A 25,839-nucleotide genomic window follows, 5' to 3' on the forward strand; every position below is an offset into this window, starting at 1 on the left:
CGGTTAGAAACATTTAGGCTGGCCTGCCTACGTTCCATCCTGGGTTTAACCAGACTGGATTGTGTGAGGAGCTTACAAATCCTTGAAAGATCTTGGCAAAGTCCCATCGGTGAGCTCCTCCGCAGGCAAGGCTGCATTGGCTGGGTCATGTAGCCCGCATGCCCAGCCACCGCATGCCTTAACAGCTTTTGTTCGGCCGGATAGAGGGGGCTAAACAGGCGCGGCACGGGCTAGAGAAGAGATGGAGTGATGTGGTACAGGAGGAAATGGAGCTGAGTGGACTTGCCGATGACTGGTACCAGAGCGGTGTCAAAATCGGCCTCTGTGGAGGAGGCTCGTGAAGGACGCTACTGGGCAGTTGGAGGCAGTCGCCCTCCAACAACAACGGAGGGCGGAGGAGCGACGCTCACAACAATGAGCGGAGCGCCGGGTGGCTAAAGCACAGCAAGTTGGCACAGTTGGGGGCACAGGTGGTGCATCACCCAGTCATCTCGGTCATCTCAGTCAGTCGATCCGTGGCACCTGGGTCTGCCCCGTGACCTCCTGCCAGCGGGCGTTCTACACTTCACGTGGCCTCAAGGTGCACATGGCCTGGCACGAGCGTCGTGGTGACGTCACCGCCATTTAGTGGAGAATGGCGGTTGTTGTTGTGTGTGTGTGGAGCGGTTAGCGCGCTGCGCTATGAACCTGGCGACCCGGGTTCGATTCTCGCTCACGGCCAACACCAGTGACGATTATCTGAACCGGTCCTGGGCCCCCCTAGGTCTACCTCAAATGAGTACCTGGTGCGGTGTGTAAACCTCGCCACTAGGGAGACAAAGGCGGTCGGGCGTGGTGCTGGCCACCCACCCCGTCGTGTACGGTGTACCGTTGCGGCCTTCATAGGTGCTCGCTAACAGCACTTGCCCCTACAGTCTGTTAAGGCTATACGGGGGATCTTTATCTTTGTGAGAGTGTGTGTGAGAGTGTGTGTGAGTGTGTGTGAGTGTGTGTGTGAGCGTGAGAGAGTGTGAGTGTGAGAGAGTGTGAGTGTGTGGGTGTTACGATCATGTTTGGTTTTCCCACAACGGAGATGCCCCCCCCACCCTTCACCCCCCCCCCCCCCCCTTATTGTTCCGTGACATTTCCTTGGGTGGCCTTGTACACAAGTCGCGTCACACCTGGGACGGAGAGGGGGGGGGTGAGACTCAGGTGAGAGTCAACCCCCACTCCCCGACCCCCCTCCCCGCTCACCCCCACTGCCCCCCCTCGCCTCCCCCCAGCTCACCTGCCGAGAGTGGAGTTCAAGACCCCCCCCCCACACCGCTCTCGTGGCCCCCACCCTCCCCGCGGCTCGTCACCCCGCGTGATCCCTCGGGTGGCCACGTGCAAAGGTCGCGTCACCTCGGGTGCAGGTGGTGGGGGAGGGTGGAGCTGTGAGACTCGGGTTACGGAAAGTCCTTGCTGCCCCGCCCTCCCCGCTCACCCCCCACTGCCGCCCCCCCCCACTGCACTCACCCACTCCTGGCGTGGAGTTCAAGGTGCGTGGAGTCCACGGAGCCCCGCCGCTTTCGCGGCAGGGGCCGTGCCTCGGCCACTCCCGGTGCCTCAGCCACTCCCGGTGCCTCGGTCACTCCCGGTGCCTCGGTCACTCTCGGTGCCTCGGCCACTCTCGGTGCCTCGGCCACTCCCGGTGCCTCGGTCACTCTCGGTGCCTCGGTCACTCTCGGTGCCTCGGCCACTCTCGGTGCCTCGGCCACTCTCGGTGCCTCGGTCACTCTCGGTGCCTCGGTCACTCTCGGTGCCTCGGTCACTCTCGGTGCCTCGGCCACTCCCGGTGCCTCGGCCACTCCCGGTGCCTCGGTCACTCTCGGTGCCTCGGCCACTCCCGGTGCCTCGGCCACTCCCCGTGCCTCGGCCACTCCCGGTGCCTCGGCCACTCTCGGTGCCTCGGTCACTCTCGGTGCCTCGGCCACTCCCGGTGCCTCGGCCACTCCCGGTGCCTCGGTCACTCTCGGTGCCTCGGTCACTCTCGGTGCCTCGGCCACTCTCGGTGCCTCGGCCACTCTCGGTGCCTCGGTCACTCTCGGTGCCTCGGTCACTCTCGGTGCCTCGGTCACTCTCGGTGCCTCGGCCACTCCCGGTGCCTCGGTCACTCTCGGTGCCTCGGTCACTCTCGGTGCCTCGGCCACTCTCGGTGCCTCGGCCACTCCCCGTGCCTCGGCCACTCCCGGTGCCTCGGCCACTCCCGGTGCCTCGGTCACTCTCGGTGCCTCGGCCACTCCCGGTGCCTCGGCCACTCCCCGTGCCTCGGCCACTCCCGGTGCCTCGGCCACTCTCGGTGCCTCGGTCACTCGGTGCCTCGGCCACTCCCGGTGCCTCGGTCACTCTCGGTGCCTCGGCCACTCCCGGTGCCTCGGTCACTCTCGGTGCCTCGGTCACTCTCGGTGCCTCGGCCACTCCCGGTGCCTCGGCCACTCCCCGTGCCTCGGTCACTCTCGGTGCCTCGGTCACTCTCGGTGCCTCGGCCACTCCCGGTGCCTCGGCCACTCCCGGTGCCTCGGTCACTCTCGGTGCCTCGGTCACTCTCGGTGCCTCGGCCACTCCCGGTGCCTCGGCCACTCCCCGTGCCTCGGCCACTCCCGTTGCCTCGGCCACTCTCGGTGCCTCGGCCACTCCCGGTGCCTCGGCCACTCCCCGTGCCTCGGCCACTCCCGGTGCCTCGGCCACTCTCGGTGCCTCGGTCGCTCCCGGTGCTGTCCCCGGGAAGCAAAGAGAGCGGGACGTTTCGACGTTTCGGTCGACGGGCCGTCGTGACGTTGCAGGAGAGCGTCCCGTGGTGACTGCACAGATATGAGGGATGGCACGTGGCGGCGGGGAGCCAAGCGGGAGTGGAGCTGCTGGGGCAATGGGACCACGTTCAGTCGCTTGGCGCCCCTACCCGGTCCACAGACACGCACACTCCCTCGCCGGCGCCTCCATGTGCAATAAAGAAGGATCATTGCCCGAAACGTCACCTTTTTTATTATCCTTTCAAAGCCCCAACAACAGCCGCCATTCGCCACTAAGTGGCTGTGACGTCTCCACGGCGCGAGTGCCAGTCTAGGTGCGCTTCAAGGCCACGTGAAGTGTGGAACGCCCGCTGGCAGGAGGTCGCGGAACGGACCCAGCAGGTGCCACGGGTCACAGAGTCACACCACAGCGTCAAACCACAGGTCATAGGTCACACCACAGGTCACAGGTTCACACCACAGGTCACAGGTCACACAATGACCCATCAGGTGCGAGGCAGAGTGTCGGGTGTGCCCCACGTGCTGTCCGCGGCTGCTGTGGGGCGACGTTGTGGGCAGCAGAGGGCAGTGCTGCTAAATCCATTGTTGTACTGCACTGTGCTCCCACTTCTATGGCCCCCAGCACAGCATGGGGAAGGGCTCTCGCCCGCCAGCGGAGTCGATTTTAAGTTCTGTGCGTATCCTGTACGGTAAGTATGATGATGATGACGGGGGTGAGATTGTAATGATGATTGGTAAATATTTTAACGATGCTCAATTTGGTCACGGTGGTAATTGAACGATGAGGTTCAGCTGGTGATGGATGCTTGATGATGCACTATTTGCGATACTCCAATGTTTATTTCACCAGGTGAGGCCCACTGCGCCCTGTAGCTCTTTTTCAGAAGCGACGTGGCCACAAATGAGAACTCAACGAAGTGGCTTGTCACGTGGACATTGACAGCGGCCAAATTCGCTAAAAGCAAGTTCATTCTAAATGTAGAGGTACAAACAATCGATGCAACCACGGAGAGAGAGACACGCAAACTCCAAATAGACAGCAGGCGTCAGGGTCGGGATCGAACCCACGGCCTCCTGTACACAGTCATTATAATTGTTGAGTTAATGATGGCTCATTTAAGAAGTAACTGCTTTGAGGATGTCGATGATGATGTTGATGCAGTAATATTGGTTCTGGATATGTATATATTATATAAGATTTCCAATTCATTGGAGGATATTAAATGGTTGCGAATTGATGACATTGCGAGATGATAGGTTTGCTGCTCATGGCGATGAATATGATTATCATATGCAGTGTTGCGATAAAAAGTCTGTTTAATTATATATTTAAGATCATCGTTTGAGATCACCATAATAATGGGGGCGGTGACGCAGCTTTCGCCGCTCGTTGCAGAGGTTCGTGGTTCGATCCCAGCAGGCCGCCCTGGTAAATGCCGCGGTCGTTGTGCAGTTAACACGTAAAACACATAAATATATATATATACTACCACTGCTCCTGCCGTGTGCCGTCTGCTTCGCTCGCAGTGGACGTTAAAGACCCAGTGACGTCATTGGAAGCGGGCAGCCGTTTGTGTGCCGAAGAAACGGTGGAACAAATTTTATTAATAAATAAATATCTACTGCGGCAGAGTGCGCAATTGGCATCACAGCAGCAGCAGCAGCGCCAGCCGACTGCAAAACGACCGCAGACTGCGTGGGTGAAATAACTGCGGCGCCTTCCTGCGTGATCATCGCCCTGCGCTGTCAAAAACAACAGCGGTAATGCCACAATGTTCGTCGTGGTTGAGCGGGTCAGTGAATTAATAAGTGAGAGGTTAAGTGGGTGAGTGGATGGATGGCAGGTTGAGTGGGTAGTCGAGTGAGTGGGTAGGTGAGTGAGTGAGTAGGTGAGTGAGTGGATGGATGTCAGGTTGAGTGGGTAGGTGAGTGTATGAGTGAGTAGGTAGGTGAATGAGTGGATGAATGGCAGGTTGAGTGGGTAGATGAGTGAGTGGATGAATGGCAGGTTGAGTGGGTAGGCGAGTGAGTGGGTTTGTGAGTGAGTGGATGAATGGCAGGTTGAGTGAGTAGGTGAGTGAGTGGATGAATGGCAGGTTGAGTGGGTAGGCGAGTGAGTGGGTAGGTGAGTGAGTGGATGAATGGCAGGTTAAGTGGGTAGGTATGTGAGTGAGTGGGTAGGTGAGTGCGTGAGTGAGTGGGTAGGTGAGTGAGTGGATGAATGGCAGGTTGAGTGGGTAGGCGAGTGAGTGGGTAGGTGAGTGAGTGGATGAATGGCAGGTTGAGTGAGTAGGTGAGTGTATGAGTGAGTGGGTAGGTGAGTGAGTGGATGAATGGCAGGTTGAGTGGGTAGGCGAGTGAGTGGATGAATGGCAGGTTGAATGGGTAGGCGAGTGAGTGGGTAGGTGAGCGAGTGGGTAGGTGAGTGAGTGAGTGAGTGGATGAATCAGCGACGAGGGTGAGTGGATGAGTGGCAGCGCCTTCCGTCGTGACGATGACCCTGCGCCATCAGAACGACAGCACGAAGCCACGTGTCATCAATAATTATAATATTTCATTACGAGTTGACGATTTGGCTAGCGATAATGAGCATCATTCAAGGGAAGGAAGAAGAATGAGGGATAATAATTCTAGTCACTGAGTGGCAGCCAGAGAAGGAAGAGCAAATACGGATGATGATGATGATGATTTTTTATTATTTTGGGTCCGACCCATCGAGCCAAGAGGCAGTCCCCGTGGCAATGCGGTCCCAGCGCGCTGGGCGTCACGACGCCTCCTGGCAATGCGCAGGAACCTGCCCAGAGCCCCAGCAGCAGCAGCAGGAACAGAAACAGCAGGAGGTGGAAGAGCAGCAGCAGGAGCAGCAGCAGCAGGAGCAGCAGCAGCAGGAGCAGCAGCAGCAGGAGCAGCAGTAGCAGTAGTAGCAGCAGCAGCAGGAGCAGCAGCAGCAGCAGGAGCAGCAGCAGCAGGAGCAGCAGCAGCAGCAGGAGCAGCAGCAGCAGCAGCAGTAGTAGCAGCAGGAGCAGCAGCAGCAGTAGTAGCAGCAGTAGTAGCAGCAGTAGCAGTAGTAGCAGCAGCAGTAGTAGCAGCAGCAGCAGCAGTAGTAGTAGCAGCAGTAGCAGTAGTAGCAGTAGTAGCAGCAGCAGCAGTAGTAGCAGTAGTAGCAGCAGCAGCAGTAGTAGCAGCAGCAGTAGCAGTAGTAGCAGCAGGAGCAGCAGTAGTAGCAGTAGTAGCAGCAGCAGCAGTAGTAGCAGCAGCAGCAGTAGTAGCAGTAGTAGCAGCAGCAGCAGTAGTAGCAGCAGCAGCAGTAGTAGCAGCAGCAGCAGTAGTAGCAGTAGTAGCAGCAGCAGCAGTAGTAGCAGCAGCAGCAGTAGTAGCAGCAGGAGCAGCAGCAGCAGCAGCAGTAGTAGCAGCAGTAGTAGCAGCAGCAGTAGCAGTAGTAGCAGCAGGAGCAGCAGCAGCAGTAGTAGCAGCAGCAGTAGTAGCAGCAGCAGTAGTAGCAGCAGCAGTAGTAGCAGCAGCAGTAGCAGTAGTAGCAGCAGCAGTAGTAGCAGCAGCAGGAGGAGCAGCAGCAGTAGTAGCAGCAGGAGCAGTAGCAGTAGTAGCAGCAGTAATAGCAGCAGGAGCAGCAGCAGTAGTAGCAGCAGCAGTAGTAGCAGCAGGAGCAGTAGCAGTAGTAGCAGCAGTAGTAGCAGCAGCAGGAGCAGCAGCAGTAGCAGTAGTAGCAGCAGCAGCAGCAGTAATAGCAGCAGGAGCAGCAGCAGTAGCAGCAGCAGCAGGAAGAGGAGCGTGGCCCGAGTGGAGAGCCACGTCAGTGGGACTTTGACACGGGGTGGGGGAGGGGGGTGAGCAGGTGAGGAGGTTCTGGTTGGTGAGTGAGGAGTGAGCGGCATGAGGGAAGGGGAGTGGAGCGGTGGGTGAGGTGGTGGAGCGGCGGGTGAGGAAGTGGACAGTGGAGGGTGATGACGGGAAGAGGTGGAGCCAGGGGTGAGAGGGGAGGTGAGGAGAGGTGCTGTGGGGGTGAACACATGAGGGGTGAAGAGATGATGTGTGGGGGGGGGGGGGTGCGGGGGGTGAGGAGGGGGGGCGGGAGGAGGTGGTGGGGGGGTGGAGGGGGGTGGCTACCTGAGTGGGCGGAGCTCGTTTGCTGAATCATAATCATTGTAATGATGCTGATGCTGCTGCTGCTGATGATGCTTTTCGGGAATAAAACGCTCGCAGCATCTGCGGCGAAGAGAGCGGTCCAAGCGCACGCGAGAAGGTGAGTGCGGAGTTCTCGCACTGACACAGTGACACACAGAGACACACAGAGACACACAGAGACACACTGACACAGTGACACACAGAGACACACAGAGACACACTGACACAGTGACACACAGAGACACACAGAGACACACTGACACAGTGACACACAGAGACACACAGAGACACACTGACACAGTGACACACAGAGACACACAGAGACACACTGACACATAGAGACACATTCAAGTTCAAGTTCATTTATTAGGTATAGCCATGTGAGCCATTCGGCTCTTGAATCGGGTGCAACCGCAACAAACAAAAACATGAACAAGAAAACATCTTAGAGACACACTGTGATACACGGACAGTGACACACTGACATATAGACACGCAGAGACACACTGACACAGTAACAACAAGAGACACAGAGACAGAGACACACAGAGACACACTGACACAGTGACACATAGAGACACATAGAGGCAGAGACACACAGAGACACTGACACAGTGACACATAGAGACACATAGAGGCAGAGACACACAGAGACACACTGACACACAGAGACACACTGACACGGTGACACATAGAGACACATAGAGACAGAGACACACTGTGATACACTGACACACAGAGACACACTGACATATAGACACATATAGAGACACACTGTGATACACACGCACTGATACATTGATGCGCACACTCACTGACACACAGAGAGACAGACACACTCACTGACACACACACAGACACAGACACACTCACTGACACACTCACTGACACACAGAGAGACAGACACACTCACTGACACACACACAGACACACTCACTGACACACACAGAGACACTCACTGACACACAAAAACACAGACACACTCACTGACACACAGAGACACTGACACACACACTGACACACACAGACACACTCACTGACACACACAGAGACACTCACTGACACACAAAAACACACTCACTGACACACACAGACACACTCACTGACACACACAGAGACACTCACTGACACACAAAAACACACTCACTGACACACACAGACACACTCACTGACACACAGAGACACAGACACACTCACTGACACACACAGAGACACAGAGACGAAACAAATATCCCCCGTATAGCCTGCACAGATCTTCTTGGCAAGTGCTGTTAGCAAGCGGTTATGAAGGTAGACGCGCCACACGAGGGGTGGGTAGTCAGCATCACGCCCGGCCGCCTTTGTCTCTCTGTCTGTGTATTTGGCCGCTTTAAATTTTCACTTGATAAGCCACTTATTTGAGCTATCATTTGTGGCCAGGTCGCTTCTTAAAGACATCTATATCGCTCAGTGGGCCTTACCTGGTCAAATAAACATTGTTTATAGTACTAATTTGAGGCTGAGTCGATCTAGGGGAGGCCCAGAACAAGCTCAGATAATCGTCACTGGTGTTTGCCGTGAGCGGGAATCAAACTCGGGTGGTCGGATTTGGGGCGTAGCGCACTTAACGCTGTACCACCGTTTCCCTGACACACACTCACTGAAACATACATACACACACTCGCTGAAACATACAGACACACAGACATACACTCACTGAAACATACAGACACACAGACACACACTCACTGAAACATACAGACACACAGACACACACACTGAGACACACACTAACTGAGACACACAGACACATACTCACTGAGACACACAGACACACACAGACACACTCACTGAGACATACAGACACACACTCACTGAAACATACAGACACACACACACTGAGACACACAGACACACACATACTGAGACATACAGACACACACACACTCACTTAGACACACAGACACACACACTGATACACACAGGCACACACTCACTGAAACATACAGACACACATACACTCACTGAGACATACAGACACACAGATACACTCACTGAGACATACAGACACACACACACTCACTGAGACACACAGACACACACTCACTGAAACATACAGACACACACACTGAGACATACAGACACACACACACTCACTGAGAAACACAGACACACACACTGAGACACACAGACACACACTCACTGAAACATACAGACACACACACTGAGACACACAGACACACACTCACTGAAACATACAGACACACACATACACTCACTGAGACAGACAGACACACAGATACACACTCACTGAGACATACAGACACACACACACTGAGACATAAGGCTCGTGCGCACACACTAAACACGAACCTGAAGTCATTAGGCAGTTTTAACTCGCCCCAAATGAGCCTTAAAACGCTTCAACAGTGACCCATACCGCGCACCCCTTGGACTCCGAGTTGGACCCCCGATCCGCGGGACTCTCTGTGCAGTGCCACGTCAATGATTACTTTGGACACCAAACATCAGAACCGCGCTGAGCGACAGGGGTCTGTGTCCTGAACGTCTGCGCGAGTCTCCCTCCGCCCCGCTGTCTGACTCTCTGTCCCCACGTGTCTGTCTCGTTGTGTCTCACTGTCTCTCTGTGCCACTGTACCCCCGTGTCCCCCCGTGTCCCCCCGTGTCACCTCTCCTCTCCCAGCAGGGGACAGCGCCTCACTCACTCACCGTGAATCTCCGAGAAGCCGAGACCCCTGCAAGGCCCCCCCCACCCCAGACCCCAGACCTCCACCCCAGACCCCCACTCCCCCCAGCCCCCCCAGCCCCCCCAGCCCCCCCCCCCCGCGATGGAGGCGCGCGTGCTCGTGGGGACCCTCGTGCACGCCACGCGCCAGGAGCCGCTCCTCGTGCTGCGCGCGCACGCGCTCGGGGGTGGCGCGAGACGGGAAGGTGAGGGGGAGGGGGGGAGGTGAGGGGGAAGGTGAGGGGGGAGGGGGGAGGTGAGGGGGGGAGGGGGGAGGTGAGGGGGGGAGGGGGGGAGGTGAGGGGAGGGGGGGAGGTGAGGGGGGGGAGGTGAGGGGGAAGGGGGGAGGCGAGGGGGGAGGTGAGGGGGGGAAGGGGGAGGTTAGGGGGGCGGGGGGAGGTGAGGGGGGAGGTGAGGGGGAGGTGAGGGGGGCGGGGGAAGGTGAGAGGGGAGGGGGGGAGGTGAGGGGGGAGGTGAGGGGGGGCGGGGGGAGGTGAGGGGGAGGGGGAGGCGAGGGGGGAGGTGAGAGGGGAGGGGGGAGGTGAGGGGAGGGGGGAGGTGAGGGGGGAGGTGAGGGGGGAGGGGAGAGGTGAGGGGGGCGGGGGGAGGTGAGGGGGAGGGGGGAGGTGAGGGGGGGCGGGGGGAGGTGAGGGGGAGGGGGGAGGTGAGGGGGGCGGGGGGGAGGTGAGGGGGAGGGGGGAGGCGAGGGGGGAGGTGAGGGGGAGGGGGGGAGGCGAGGGGGGAGGTGAGGGGGGAGGGGAGAGGGGAGGGGGGAGGTGAGGGGGGAGGTGAGGGGGGAGGTGAGGGGGGAGGTGAGGGGGGAGGTGAGGGGGGAGGTGAGGGGGGAGGTGAGGGGGGAGGTGAGGGGGAAGGGGGGGTTAGGGGGGCGGGGGGAGGTGAGGGGGGAGGTGAGGGGAGAGGTGAGGGGGAGGTGAGGGGGGCGGGGGAAGGTGAGAGGGGAGGGGGGAGGTGAGGGGGAGGGGGGAGGTGAGGGGGGAGGGGGGAGGTGAGGGGGGAGGTGAGGGGGAGAGGGGAGGTGAGGGGAGGGGGGAGGCGAGGGGGGAGGTGAGGGGGGAGGTGAGGGGGGAGGTGAGAGGGGAGGGGGGAGGTGAGGGGAGGGGGAGGTGAGGGGGGAGGTGAGGGCGGAGGTGAGGGGGGAGGGGAGAGGTGAGGGGGGCGGGGAGAGGTGAGGGGGAGAGGGGGGAGGGGGAGGGGAGGGGGGAGGCGAGGGGGGAGGTGAGGGGGGGAGGTGAGGGGGGAGGTGAGGGGGGCGGGGAGAGGTGAGGGGGAGAGGGGAGGGGAGGGGAGGGGGGGAGGCGAGGGGGGAGGTGAGGGGGGAGGGGGGAGGTGAGGGGGGAGGGGGGGAGGTGAGGGGGGCGGGGAGAGGTGAGGGGGGAGGGGAGAGATGAGGGGGGCGGGGAGAGGTGAGGGGGGAGGGGAGAGGTGAGGGGGGAGGGGGGAGGTGAGGGGGGCGGGGGGGAGGTGAGGGGGAGGGGGGAGGCGAGGGGGGAGGTGAGGGGGGAGGTGAGGGGGGAGGGGGGAGGTGAGGGGGGAGGGGGGAGGTGAGGGGGGCGGGGAGAGGTGAGGGGGGAAGGGGAGAGGTGAGGGGGGAGGGGGGGGAGGTGAGGGGGAGGGGGGAGGTGAGGGGAGGGGGGAGGTGAGGGGGGAGTTGAGAGGGGAGGGGGGAGGTGAGGGGAGGGGGGAGGTGAGGGGGGAGGTGAGGGGGGCGGGGGAAGGTGAGAGGGGAGGGGGGAGGTGAGGGGGAGGGGGGGAGGTGAGGGGAGGGGGGAGGTGAGGGGGGAGTTGAGAGGGGAGGGGGGAGGTGAGGGGAGGGGGGAGGTGAGGGGGGAGGGGAGAGGTGAGGGGGGGAGGGGAGGGGAGGGGAGAGGTGAGGGGAGGGGGGAGGTGAGGGGGGAGGGGGGAGGTGAGGGGGGCGGGGAGAGGTGAGGGGGGAGGGGAGAGGTGAGGGGGGGAGGGGAGGGGAGGAGAGGTGAGGGGAGGGGGGAGGTGAGGGGGTTGATCGGGGCGGCACGAGACGGAGTAGGGGCATTGGAACCCCCCCCACTGCCCCCCCCCCTCCACACACTAAGACAAAGATCCCCCGTGTAGCCTTTCACAGACTGCTGGGGCAAGTGCTGTTAGCGAGCAGCACCTATGAAGGCACAGTACGCATGGGGGTGTGTGGGCAGCAATCTTTGGGAGAACGTAATCAACCAGGCTATGCCTGATGGTGTTGCCGGTGATGTTGATGGTGTTGCCGGTGATGTTGCCAGTCGGTGATGTGGTTGCTGTTCGTGTGGATGGTGACGGTGGCAGATCGCCTTCGTCGTGCCGGAGACGCAGCTGCAGGAGACGCTGCAGCGACGCGGCTGGAGCGCCGCGTCCATCCGGCGGCTCTCTGACCGGTAGCGCTGTCCCTGCACCGGCACATGGGTCACGGTGACCTCTCACTCACGTCGCGGCGAACAACAACAATAATAGTGATGATGATGATGATGGCCATGATACTAGTGGTGGTGGGTGGTGGTGGTGATGATGATACTAGTGGTGGTGGTGGTGGTGATGATGATGATACTGGTGGTGGTGGTGATGATGATGATGATGATGGCCATGATACTAGTGGTGGTGGTGGTGGTGATGATGATGATACTAGTGGTGGTGGTGGTGATGATGATACTAGTGGTGGTGGTGGTGGTGGTGGTGATGATGATACTAGTGGTGGTGGTGGTGATGATGATGATGATGATACTAGTGGTGGTGGTGATACTAGTGGTGGTGATGGTGGTGGTGATGATACTAGTGGTGGTGGTGGTGGTGGTGATACTAGTGGTGGTGGTGGTGGTGATGATACTAGTGGTGGTGGTGGTGATGATGATGTACATTCGTAAGGCGCATTTCATCCGAAGATCACAATGTTGTTGTTGCGACTCTTTCGCCGCGACCGCCTGCTGTAGTCATGACCTCAATGCTGTGACCTCTGCACCGTGACCTCCTGAGAACCACGACCCCCTCGGACTATTACCCTACCAGAGACAAAGCTACCCCGTGTAGCCTGCACAGACTGTTGGGGCAAGTGGCGTTAGCGAGTAGCACCTATAAAGGCTACCGGCACTGTGGCACACGAGGGGGTGGGTGGCCAGCACCACGCCCGGCCACTTTTGTCTCCCCAGTGGCGATGTTTACACACCGCAGCAGGTACTAATTTGAGGCTGAGTCGACCTAGGGGAGACCCAGGACCGTTTCAGATAATCGTCACCGGTGTTGGACGTGAGGGAGAATCGAACTCGGGCCGCCGGATTCGTAGCGGAGCGCTGCTCCCCGCCGTGACCACCACCACCACCACCATGACGGCCGCCACATCGTTGTGACCTCCTGACCCGTGACCCCGCAGGCAGTTCGTGATGCCGGGGCTGGTGGACACGCACATCCACGCGTCCCAGTACTCCTTCGCGGGCACGGCCGTGGGCCTGCCCCTGCTCGAGTGGCTGCGGCGCTACACCTTCAACGTGGAGGCCAAGTTCCACGACCTGCAGTTCGCCGAGGACGTCTACACCAGGGTCGTGGTCAGTGCGGGCACGGGGGGACACGGGGGGACACGGGGGGGCAGGGGGGGACACGGGGAGACACGGGGGGACCTCTCCCTCTAGGACAGGGGTCGGTAACCAAATTAAAAATAGGATACGCTGGGGGTCCTGAATCAACAACGCCACGAAGTGTTCCTTAAAGAGCCCCAGGTTGCCGACTCCTGCCCATGGTAAATTGGACTCCCATGATAAACTGGACTCCCATGATAAACTGGACTCCCATGATAAACTGGACTCCCATGGTAAACTGGACTCCCATGGTGAACTGGACTCCCATGGTGAACTCGACTCTCATGGTAAACTGGAATCGTAACAAAGACGGACGACGGCGCATCCTCTCGCCCGTTCCACGCAAGTGAAACAACGCCGTGCAGCCTCACGTGTGGCCATGTCACACAACTACGTCTGGGGTTGCTTGTGATGTCGTTTTAGCCTGGGCCCCCCCCCCCCCCGCCAACACTGCCCCGCTCACCGGGAGTCCAACTCGTCCTGTGGCTGACGGTGTCCGCGCCACGTGGCGGTAGAGCCAGCGGCCCGCGACCCCAAACGTCGCTTCTGTCACGAGCCCTCTTGAAGGCTTCGTCTCGTCAGCCATTCACGCAAGCTCAAATCCAGGGTGACTCAGCCAATCGTCATCCCTCTCACTCCGGGGGTGGATAAAACGAGTATCGCTTTGTTCTGAAAAGTCAATAGCGGTTTTCCACTGGATAGACTCGCCTCTGGCATAGGAATGTGGAATGTCCATCACTGGCTCTGTAGGGTTGCCAACTGATATGAGCACTGCTACACATTTGAACTCGTCCTATGGATAGACTCCGGGTTAGATAAAACTCGTACCACTTTGTGCGTAAGTCAACAGTAGCTGTCTGTCCTATAGAGAGAGACTCGCCCTCCGCCATAGTAACGTGGAATTTCCACCACTGGCTCTGTGCACAGTTGTGAACAGGAGATGAGCACCGATGCCTCCATGTCCATCGGAGCAGGAGATCACTCCCCCTTAATGTGGCACCACGTGTCCGGTGATGTTTGGATGACGTGTGGCACCACGTGTCCAGTGATGTTTGTATGACGTGTGGTACCACGTGTCCGACTGCTGTGCAGAGGAGGACTCTGAAAAATGGCACCACCACCGCGTGCTATTTCGGAACGATTCACACGGACGCCACTCTGCTGCTGTGCGACATTGCGGGTAACGCGGCCTCGATCGAGCGACGTCCTTCATCAGCATCCTTCACCGTGATCATGCAGCAGCAGCAGCAGTAGCACTCACCTCACCCATTACCTGACCTCTCAGCCATCCCCTCACCATTCACCCCACCTGTGTCCCCTCGCCTGGGCCAGACCGGGCGGGCCAGCGCGCGATGGTGGGCAAGGTGTGCATGGACCACAACGAGGCGGTGCCCGCCTACAAGGAGACCAGCGACGAGGCCGTGCGGGACACCGAGAGGTCAGCAGGGGTCACCACAACCACAGCACAACCACAGTATCCATAGCAACCGCGACGGTCCCTTCAACCACAACACAACGACATCCACAGCAACGGTTCTTTCTACCACAACACAACCACATCCACAGCAATGGCTATGGTTCCTTCAACCACAACATCCACAACCGCTATGGGCCTCAACAACAACCACGATATAATCACAACGGCAATCAGAACAAACCACCAGAGCCTCAACAACCACCACCACCACCAACCACCACAAGCACCCACACCACCATCACCACCAGCACCACCATCACCACCACCACCACCATTACCACCACCACAAGCATCCACACCACCACCACCACAAGCATCCACACCACCATCACCACCACCACAACCATCCACACCACCACCACCATTACCACCACCACAAGCATCCACACCACCACCACCACAAGCACCCACACCACCATCACCACCACCACCACCATCACCACCACCACCACCATTACCACCACCACAAGCATCCACACCACCACCACCACAAGCATCCACACCACCATCACCACCACCACAACCATCCACACCACCACCACCACCACCATCCACACCACCATCACCACCACCACAACCATCACCACCACCACCACAACCATCACCACCACCACAAGCATCCGCACCACCATCACCATCACCACCATCCACACCACAACCATCCACACCACCATCACCATCACCACCATCCACACCACCACCACAACCATCCACACCACCACCACCATCACCACCGTCACCATTCTGTTCATCTCCACTCTTCATAGTCTCCTTCTCTTCTCTTGTAGGTTCATAATGGCCGTCAAGGACATGAAGGTATGTGTGTGTCTGTCTGTGTGTCTGTGTGTCTTAACGTGCACATAGCCTGGCACAGGCACCATGGTGACGTCACTGCCACTTAGTGGCGAATGGCGGTTGTCTGTCTGTGTCTATGTGTATCTGTGTGTGTATATGTCTGTCATTATGTGTCTGTCTGTGTTTGTGTCTATGTGTGTCTGTGTTTGTGTCTATGTGTTTCTGTGTGTGTATATCTGTCATTGTGTGTCTGTCTGTGTTTGTGTGTGTCTGTGTGTGTCTGTGTATATATGTCATTGTGTGTCTGTGTGTGTCTGTTTGTGTTTGTGTCTTTGTGTATATCTGTCAATGTGTGTCTGTCTGTGTTTGTGTCTGTGTGTGTCTGTGTGTATATCTGTCAATGTGTGTCTGTCTGTGTCTATGTGTGTCTGTGTGTGTATATATGTCATTTTGTGTCTGTCTGTGTTTGTGTCTATGTCTGTGTGTGTATCTGTCACTGTGTGTCTGTCTGTGTTTGTGTCTATGTCTGTGTGTGTATCTGTCAGTGTGTGTCTGTCTGTGTTTGTGTCTATGTGTGTCTGTGTATCTGTCACTGTGTCTGTGTGTGTGTGTACAGGCGCCAACAATCTGTTAAGGCTATACGAGGGATCTTTGTTGTTTGTACAGGCGCCTCGAGACATTATATTATAATAATAGTTAATCATATTTATTATAATAATAGTTGTTATTATTTAAGGCTGTCCTTGTGGGGAGTGTTGTTGGCTCGCGTTGCGCTACGAACCCGGCGACCCGGGGTTCGATTCCCGCTCACGGCCACCACCACCCCTGTGGCAATCATCTGAACCCGTCACGGGCCTCCCCTAGGTCGACTCGGACTCAAACGAGTGCCTGGTGGGGAGTATAAACCTCGCCGCTGGGGAGACAAAGGCGGTCGGGCGTGGGGCCGGCCACCCCACCCCCCACCCCTCGTGTGCCGTGCCGGCCTTGGCGGGTGCTACTCGCTCACAGCACTTGCCCCAACAGTGTCTCACGGCTACCCGGGGGCCCTTTGTCTGTGTGTGCTCAGTACGCGCGCGTGCACCCCGTGGTGACGCCGCGCTTCGCCCTCTCGTGCACGCGCGAGACGATGCGCGCGCTCGGGGAGACGGCGCGCGGCACGGGCACGCGCATCCAGGTGGCGGCTCTCACTCGCAACACTCCTCGCCCTCCTCACTCACCACACTCCTCACCCTCCTCATCCTCCTCACTCACCACACTCCTCACCGTCCTCACCCTCCTCACTCACCACACTCCTCACCCTCCTCACCCTCCTCACTCACCACACTCCTCACCCTCCTCATCCTCCTCACTCACCACACTCCTCACCGTCCTCACCCTCCTCACTCACCACACTCCTCTCCCTCCTCACCCTCCTCACTCACCACACTCCTCACCCTCCTCTCCCTCCTCACTCACCACACTCCTCTCCCTCCTCACTCACCACACTCCTCACCCTCCTCACTCACCCACCACACGTACGAGCTGCACCCGCTCACCCCCAGGTGACACTTCCATGCTGACTCCGACATTCACATCCTGCTGCTGCTGCTGCTGATGATCATCATCATCATCACATTGAGATGGAGTCGCTGCTGCTGCTGATGCTATGGTGGTGGTGTTGCTGATGATGATGTTGAGATCATTGCTGCTGATGATGATGATGGTGGTGATGATGGTGGTGGTGATGATAATGATGGTGGTGGTGATGATGATGGTGATGATGGTGGTGATGATGGTGACGGTGATGATGGTGGTGATGATGGTGGTGATGATGGTGGTGGTGATGGTGGTGATGGTGGTGATGATGATGGTGATGATGGTGGTGATGGTGGTGATGATGGTGATGATGTTGATGGTGATGATGGTGGTGATGATGATGGTGATGATGGTGGTGATGATGGTGATGATGGTGATGGGTGTAGAGTCACATCAGCGAGTCTCGCGAGGAGGTGGAGCTGGTGAGGAGTCTCTTCCCCGAGTCCGAGAACTACACGGAGGTGTACCGAAGCAGCGGCCTCCTCACAGACAAGGTGAGTACACAAGGCGTGCGTGTGTGAGTGAGTACACAAGGCGTGCGTGTGAGTACACGTTTGTGTGTGTGAGTACACGTGTGTGTGTGAGTACACGTGTGAGTGTGTGTGTGTGAGTACACGTGTGTGTGTGAGTACACGTGTGAGTGTGTGTGTGTGAGTACACGTGTGTGTGAGTACACGTGTGTGAGTGTGAGTACACGTGTGAGTGTGTGTGTGAGTACACGTGTGTGTGAGTACACGCGTGTGTGTGAGTACACGTGTGTGGGGAGCGGTAGTGACGGTCATCTGAACCGGCCCTGAGCCTTCCCTCGGTCGACTCAGCCTCAAATGAGCACCTGGCGTGGTGTGTAAACATCGCCACTGGGGAGACAAAGACGGTCGGGCGTGGTGCTGCCCCCCCCCCCCCTTCGTAGGTGCTGCTCGCTAACAGCGCTGGCCCCGACAGAGTGCTGTTGAAGGCTACACGGGGGATCTTTGTCTTTGCCTTGCGCAGACGGTGATGGCGCACGGGGTCCACCTGGGCGAGGAGGAGCTGCGCCTGTTCCACGAGGCGGGAGCCGGAATCTCGCACTGCCCCCTCTCCAACGCCGCGTGAGCCCTCACTCACCCACTCACTCACCCACTCACTCACTCACTCACTCACCCACCCACTCACTCACCCACTCACTCACTCACTCCACTCACTCACCCACTCACTCACCCACTCACTCACCCACCCACTCACTCACCCACTCACTCACCCACTCACTCACTCACTCACCCACTCACCCACCCACCCACCCACTCACTCACTCACCCACTCACTCACTCACTCCACTCACTCACCCACTCACCCACTCACTCACCCACCCACTCACTCACCCACTCACTCACTCACTCACTCACCCACTCACCCAACCACTCACACACTCACTCACCCACCCACTCACTCACCCACCCACTCACTCACCCACTCACTCACCCACTCACCTACTCACTCACCTACTCACTCACCCACCCACCCACTCACCCACTCACCCACTCAAACTCACCCACCCACCCACTCACCCACTCACTCACCCACTCACCCACTCACTCACCCACTCACTCACCCACCCACTCACCCACTCACTCATTCTCCCACCCACCCACCCGGCCACTCACCCACCCACTCGCCCACCCACTCGCCCACCCACTCACCCACCCGGCCACTCACCCACCCGGCCACTCACCCACCCAGCCACTCATCTACCCAGCCACTCATCCACAAGTCTTTACAGAAAGACTAGGGTTGTAAAATTGTAAGCGGTAAAATGGTAACCGTTTGGGAATCGGTTACCGGTTCTGGAAGTCAGGAGCATTAGCCAGTTGGTGGAGCGAGATCCACGAGCACGCTGGACGCGCAAACCGCACTGGTGGCGTTCGCGACTAGGTTACAACAACGTTATGTCACCGTTATCGTTCTCATTTAGCGGTTACTGGTTACTGGTTTTTGGTAACCGTTTTTTTGGTAACCGGTCTTTAGTAGCCAGTTTTTGGAAACAGTTTTTTGGTAACTGTGTTTTAACAACGATCGTGATTTGTATCTCTGGTTCCATACGTCTGTCCCTCCCCTCCGACTGGACTGTGGACCCCCCATCCCCCATCCTCCACCCCCCATCCTCCACCCCCCATCCTCCACCCCCCATCCTCCACCCCCCACCCCCCAGGTTGTGTAGCGGCACGATGGACGCGCAGGCGGTGCTGAGTCACGGGGTCAAGCTGGGCCTGGGGACAGGCACGTGGCCTCGTTCCTCTCACGCGCTCTGACGACGACGATGACGACATTGATGACGACGACGATGACGACGACGACGACATTGATGACGACAACGATGACGACATTGATGATGACGACGACATTGATGATGACGATGGTGACCACTATGATGATGATATAATGACGAAAATAACGATGATAACAATGATGATGACGACAACAATAATGATGATGACGCACTGCTGCTCACCCCCCGGCCCACAGACGTGGCTGGCGGCTACTCGGCGAGCATGCTCACCGCGGTGCGCCACGCCGTGCTCGCCGCTCACCACGTGGGCCTCACCGCTCACCACGTGGGCCAGGACCAGACCCTGGGCTTCAGGGAGGCCTTCCGCCTCGCCACGCTGGGGGGCAGCCAGGGTGAGTGGGGGGGGGGGCAGCCGGGGTGAGTGGGGGGGGGGGTCATTATCTTGCTCTAAGAGGGATTGTGGTTGTGGTCAAGATCGGTTTGACACGGAGTAGGCTTCCGCCACCAATATTAGTCATAATGAAGGTTTTTCGTTGAGATCGAGTAAGTATGAATGTGTCAATCTAGATTTGAAGCTTTCGTGACTGCAGGAATCCATCCTCTTCGGTTCTTTCGGTAAAGTCACGTGGGTAGAAAATGAAATAAATCACGACGATTGCAACACAAGCAATCGTCATCAGGTGGGAAAACCACAGCAAGAAACGCTTTTTTTGCTGTGGTTTTTATACCTACGTGACTTTACCGAAAGAACCAAAGGGTATGAATGTGTCGTAACCCTCCACCACCCGACACAGCCAGGAAGGTTTGTCACGTGAACAAAACGCGCCAATCAGTTGACTGCTTCAGCCCACGGCGTGTTGGAGAGTAAATCCACAACATTCAAAATGTGGTCAAGATGGCGCCCTCACCCAACCTGACTGATGTCCCCCCATCTCATCTCCCTGTCCGGGGGAGGGGTGGGGCCTGACCAGAAATGGGCGGGGCTTAAAGAAGAAGGGGCGGGCCCTAAAAAGAAAGGTGCAGAGCCGACAGCGGAAGAGACAAATGGGAGCCTCAGCCAGGAGGGGTGTGGCCTAAGGGATACAGAGGTGTGGCCTAAGGGATAAGGGGGTGTGGCCTAAGGGATAAGAGGGTGGGGCCTAAGGGATAAGGGGGTGGGGCATACATAGGGAGAGGCGGGGTCCACAGCAGTTGATCTTCCCTGTTAATTCTAGATGTGAAGCTTTCGTGACTGCAAGGATTCATACTCTTAGGTTTTTTTCGGTAAAGTCACGTAGGTAAAAAATAAAGAAAAGTATTTATTTTTTTATTTCTATTATTTTTTCAATTATGTATTATTATTTATTTTTATTATTTATTTTTTGCCTACGTGATTTTACCGAAGAAACCTTAGAGTATCTTCCCTGTCAAGGCAACGCGCGCAAAGAATCAAACACGGAGTTATTGGGAGCAGCGCTGGCTCACACCGTGTGGCTGCCGCTGCTGGTTCCTGCTCGCGCCTCCGAGTCTCTCGACTGCACCCCCCTCCCCTTCCTCGCCCCCCGCCCCGCCCTGCAGTGCTGGGGCTGGAGGAGGTCACGGGGAGCCTGGAGGTCGGCAAGGAGCTGGACGCGCTGCTCGTGGACACAGAGGCGCCCGGCTCTCCCCTCGACATCTTCCCCGACGACTCGTGGGAGGTGCGGGCCCACACGTTACCCTCGCGTTACCTTCACGTTACCATCATGTTACCTTCACGTTACCATCACGTTACCATCACGTTACCTTCACGTTACCATCACGTTACCATCACGTTACCTTCACGTTACCATCACGTTACCATCACGTTATCATCACGTTACCATCACGTTACCTTCACGTTACCATCACGTTACCCTCATGTTACCTTCACGTTACCATCACGTTACCATCACGTTACCCTTATGTTACCTTGGCGTTACCTTCACGTTACCATTATCACACACGTTGCCACTTGTGTCTGTCTGCCTGCGTCTGTTGTGTCTGACTGTGTGTTTGTATCGTCTCCTCCATAGGACATCATCCAGAAGTTCCTATTCCTTGGTGAGTCCCTCACCCAACCCCCCCTCCCCCCTCATCACTCGCCACATTATTACTGCAAGATTACCATGAGTTGCATGCTTTTCCCAGCTTACATTATTAGAACGTATTGTTGATGTGTTTGTCCTTGAGCTCACGCGGTGAGTGAGGCCACCAGGTGAGGCCCCGCCGAGCTAGGCAGCTGTCAGAAGCGGTCCGACGGTCACAGGTAATATCTCAACGTAGTCGCTTATCGCGTGGACATTGATAGCAGCCAAACACTACTCGAAACCAGCGTTCTTCACTCAATTTTCTGAGGGGGAGGCCACTTTCGCCAGTGTGAGGGCCGCCACACATTTGGAACCACTGGGCGTTTGACAGCAGCACGACGCCCATGATGATGGGGGGGGGGGGGGTCGTCACGTGTTGTGTTGTGTGGGGGGGCCGCACTGAAGGCCGCCAGTGGCCTTGCGATGACGAACGCCGCTCTAGACGCTCGGGCCAGGACAGGTCACGTCGATGATGGCCGGTGTGGTCGAGACGAGTGACGGAGCGGCGGCCAGAGGAGGGGACACGGGCAAGGCGGGAGCACGTCCACAGAGGAGATGGAGCGACGAGATCACTCGTTCTCGGGGGATCGCTGCTGCTGCATCGCAGGACTTGGTGGTGGGGACCTGGGGCAGCCCTCATCCAGCAGTGGATAGGTCATGGCCGATGATAAATTACGGATTGGCACAAACCTCAACTCGGCGATGGCCACGACTCGATGCGCGTGTCGCGAAATCGATGGCGCGTTGTTGTTGTTGTTTTGAGTCTCCCAAGAACCGATGACAAATCGTTGCGAGAGCCCCAAATCTGAGGCGGGGGTTGTGGGGAGCGCGCGGATCCAACCCCGCTGCGTGGTCTCGGAGCGCCGCCTGGCGGTCACGTGGCGCGGGTCACGGCGGGCAGCCCGGCTCACTCGAACCTCTCTCCGCACGCGCTGCTGTTACACGTGACTCGTCGTTGATGTCATCTGGGAGGTGGTGGGTCCCCGACGTAATGAACTGGCCACATTTGTGTCGGAAGAACCCACCACCACCCGACACAGCCACACGGATGTAATTGTGTCACGCGGTGCACAAGCGTTGGAACGACGCGCCGAATTGGCGTTTCAGCTCACCCACTCGCGCATTCACTCACATATCTACTCACCTACCTACTCGCTCCCCCACCCACTCGCCTAACTACTCACCCAGTCGCCTAACTACTCACCCAGTCACACACTCACCCACTCACCCACTCACACTCTCATTCACTCGGTGACCCACACACACTTACCCGCTCACTCACCACGGGTGGGTTTGAAGTGCAATCCTCAGCCAAGTTCAGAACAATCCCGACTGCCTGCGTTGTGTCCTGAAGATGCCTGGGACGCAGTTTTCAAGGGAAACGTCGCAAATCTCACAATCGGTGCAGGATCAGGCCCAGCACCGGCTCCGATACCACTCGCCACTGGTAGTAGCCGTGGCCCACGGAATTAAAATCCTCAGTTGCCGCCAGGGTCACGACCTGCACCTCGGCGTGATGGAGACGGTCATCCAGCAGTGGATTGGCAGCCTGGTGGCAGTAATGGCTACGCCACACGTGGCCCGTAACCGAGGGTTGGTGGATCACACACAGATGTTGCGGGATTCCCCGTGCACGTCGAGGAGCCATAAACCGGCTTGCCGGGAGAAAGCGGCACAGCGAGGTGTGGGGACGCCACCGGTTCCATCTGTACGGGATAGAGCGTTCCCCCCTCGCACGCGTGGGTCTTCTCCGGGTGCTCCGGTTCCCCCCCACACGTAAACACTCATTCATTGGCCAATAACACCTTGATACATAGAGGACCGCAGAGCTTGGGCAATTGTTGGTAGCGCCGACTCCTCACCGCCTAGCGGCTGCTGCTGCTGCCTCCCCGCTCGTCTGTGGTCTCCTCCCCCTTGAGTCGTCTCCGCTCTCTTGCCGAGAGCGACCGGAATACTCTGCAGCGGCGCAGCGTCACAAGTCGCCGTCTTTGTCAATATAGGAAGGGGGGGGGGGGCGCTGTTGCGTATCTGCATCGAGACATTTGCGTTCGCGGAGAGGACGTCGCGCGATTTCGTGGGTCGCGTGATTCTGTGGAGTGGGTTTGGGGATGATGTCGTCCTGGCGGGAGTCTCTGGCGCCTCTGGAACGGGATTCCCGTTGTGTCCAGGTGACGACAGGAACATCTTGGAGGTGTACGTGGCCGGGCGGGACGTGACCCCCCGTGACGAACCCGTGACCTCCCCGTGAAGATGCACGACCGCCAGTCGACCTCCCTGTGACGGCCCGTGACCTCCTGTGATCACCCCTGAAGACCCGTGACCACCGATTGACACCCGTGACGACCCATGAGTGATGACCCGTGCCCAACTGTGACCTCCCATTAAGTCATAATCCCACGTAATCACCTGTGACCTCCCGTGACCTTCTGTAAGGACCCACAATAATCCAGGATCCAAAGTAATCACTCGTGACCGTTCTTGACTCCACGTTTGGCCCCCTTTGACTCACATCCTGACATCACACGACACCATCACCATCGGAACCACTTCCATCACCCCATTACAGACATCCTGTGACGATGACGCGTGTGTTAAGTTTGAAGTGTGTGCGTGTGTGGGCAAGTTGCAAATGGCACGTAATTAACCAGTGACCTCGTGGTCTCCTGCAGGCAGAATGACTCCTGGAGGTCAACAGGGTTACGTGACGGTGATTGGTCAACCCCAGGACCTTGGTAGGAGTTATTGGGGTGAAGCGGCGTAGCCATCCGGCCAGATATGTGTCGCAATGCCCTCCACCACTCAATGCAGCCTTGCGACAGAAATTCCCACACAAGGTTCACCGCGTGACCGAACCAACAAAATCGACAGCAATCCGCGCTCACTGCGAAAGCCCACGAGTTAAAATGAACGTATTTGATCTACCCCCCCCTAATGGGTACAATTATATTGATAACAATGATTGTTAATTAGAAATGATGTAATGTCATTGATTTTAGTTGGGTGGGGGTGGTGGCTACGCGCGTCGGCTGTAATCCAGCACTGGAGGCAGCAAGGGTTGGCGGGTCACCGCGAGGATGTCGCGAAACTCCTTTCTCTCGTGGGCGTCGAGCTGTATCCGGGCTCGCGAGGAGGCAGCGGTGCCCTGCGGGATAGAGCGTTTCCCCCCTGCAGGCGTGGGGTTTCTCCGTGCGCTTCGGGTTCCTCCCGCATGTCAACGCTCTTTAGCTGGCCGATAACTCATTAATAGAGGGCTGCAGAGCTTGGGCAGTTGCTGGTATCACCGGCTGAGCGCGTGGGCGACCTTCCCGCACGTCTCTGAGAGCGAGCGAACGCTGTGTGGTGGCGGCGCTCATTACAAGTCGACAGCAAAGCGGCGTTGTTGTGGTGAAACTGGATTTGACCATCGACGGCCACCACCAAGCGAGTCGTATCCTCGGAGGAGGAGAGTTTTCAATCAGTGCGTGCCACCTTCTGGGACAGACAGATCGAAACCGAGGGCCAATTGCCGTTTATGAATTAAGATCATGCTGATGACGATGATTAAAGACAATGAAAAATAAAGATGGTGGTGGTATTGATGTTGTGTACAAACTTGAATCCGTCCATAGACGTCACGAATTCCTGCTTAGGCTGACAATGCACGCGGTGAGACCACGTGAGCGAGACGGAGAGGCCGTGATGATGTTTGCGTGCCACCAAACAGAATTCACACGGAAGCCCACAACCGCACGGACTCGGACAGCCACTGCACACACGCGGCACCTCCGGCCACTTCTCGCTTTATTTCTCCCGACGTCAACGTCAATCAGCAAGGGTCCAGGAATTATTATAAATGTGAATATTCTTACATTATAAAACCAACGACAGGAGCTCGTGACCACAACGTAGCTCAAAGCCCTCGCACGGAAGGGGGGGGGTATAACCCATCGTCACCGCCTGGGGTGTAAACCATCGTCACCGCCTGGGGTTTAACCATCGTCACCGCCTGGGGTATAACCATCGTCACCGCCTGGGGTGTAACCATCGTCACCAGCAAGGGCGTCAACGTGAAGTGTGGAATGCGGTGCGGCTGTTGGCCGCGTTCGCCGCAGAGGTTTGCGGTTCGGATCCGGCGGGCCGCCCCCGGTTATCATCACGACGGCGGCTGCGTCGCCAACGCCGCCTGCTGCACTCGCAGCGGGCGAGAGAGGTCCCGCGACGCGACCGCGTGCCGCCACCACGTGACTCGACCGGCATCACACAGCGAAGGGGCCGCGCTGTTTGCCGTTCACGGCACGAGCAGAACGGTCGCGCCAATACCGCAATCGACTCAATTACCGTCGTCATCGGCTCAAGGTCAAGAGGTCATCAAAGCCCCCAGTGCACTGGAAGCCTCCACACCCCGGCCATCGCTTCTGCTTCCTACTGCCCGAT

General features: G+C 57.8%; 2 protein-coding genes across 2 annotated transcripts; one reads left to right on the forward strand and one right to left on the reverse strand.

Moving 5' to 3' along the window:
* Window positions 1–1,587: 1,587 nt before the first annotated feature.
* On the reverse strand, window positions 1,588–2,961 carry LOC144734797 (uncharacterized). The gene is made up of 3 exons (XM_078617180.1): window positions 2,942–2,961; window positions 2,347–2,822; window positions 1,588–2,306 (listed from the first exon to the last, which is right to left on the reverse strand). The coding sequence occupies exons 1-3, from the start codon at window positions 2,959–2,961 to the stop codon at window positions 1,588–1,590; spliced, it is 1,215 nt and encodes a 404-aa protein (XP_078473306.1).
* A 6,774-nt stretch (window positions 2,962–9,735) lies between these two features.
* On the forward strand, window positions 9,736–25,004 carry GDA (guanine deaminase). The gene is made up of 14 exons (XM_078617313.1): window positions 9,736–9,845; window positions 11,956–12,044; window positions 13,031–13,202; window positions 14,325–14,412; window positions 14,565–14,670; window positions 15,498–15,525; window positions 16,571–16,678; window positions 17,466–17,573; window positions 18,070–18,167; window positions 19,265–19,332; window positions 19,579–19,734; window positions 20,900–21,018; window positions 21,373–21,400; window positions 23,595–25,004. The coding sequence occupies exons 3-14, from the start codon at window positions 13,041–13,043 to the stop codon at window positions 23,672–23,674; spliced, it is 1,149 nt and encodes a 382-aa protein (XP_078473439.1). The 5' UTR covers window positions 9,736–9,845; window positions 11,956–12,044; window positions 13,031–13,040; the 3' UTR covers window positions 23,675–25,004.
* Window positions 25,005–25,839: the final 835 nt, after the last annotated feature.

The sequence above is a fragment of the Lampetra planeri genome, chromosome 53, assembly GCF_965212315.1.
Source record: "Lampetra planeri chromosome 53, kcLamPlan1.2.h2, whole genome shotgun sequence".
Taxonomy (NCBI): Eukaryota; Metazoa; Chordata; class Hyperoartia; order Petromyzontiformes; family Petromyzontidae; genus Lampetra; species Lampetra planeri.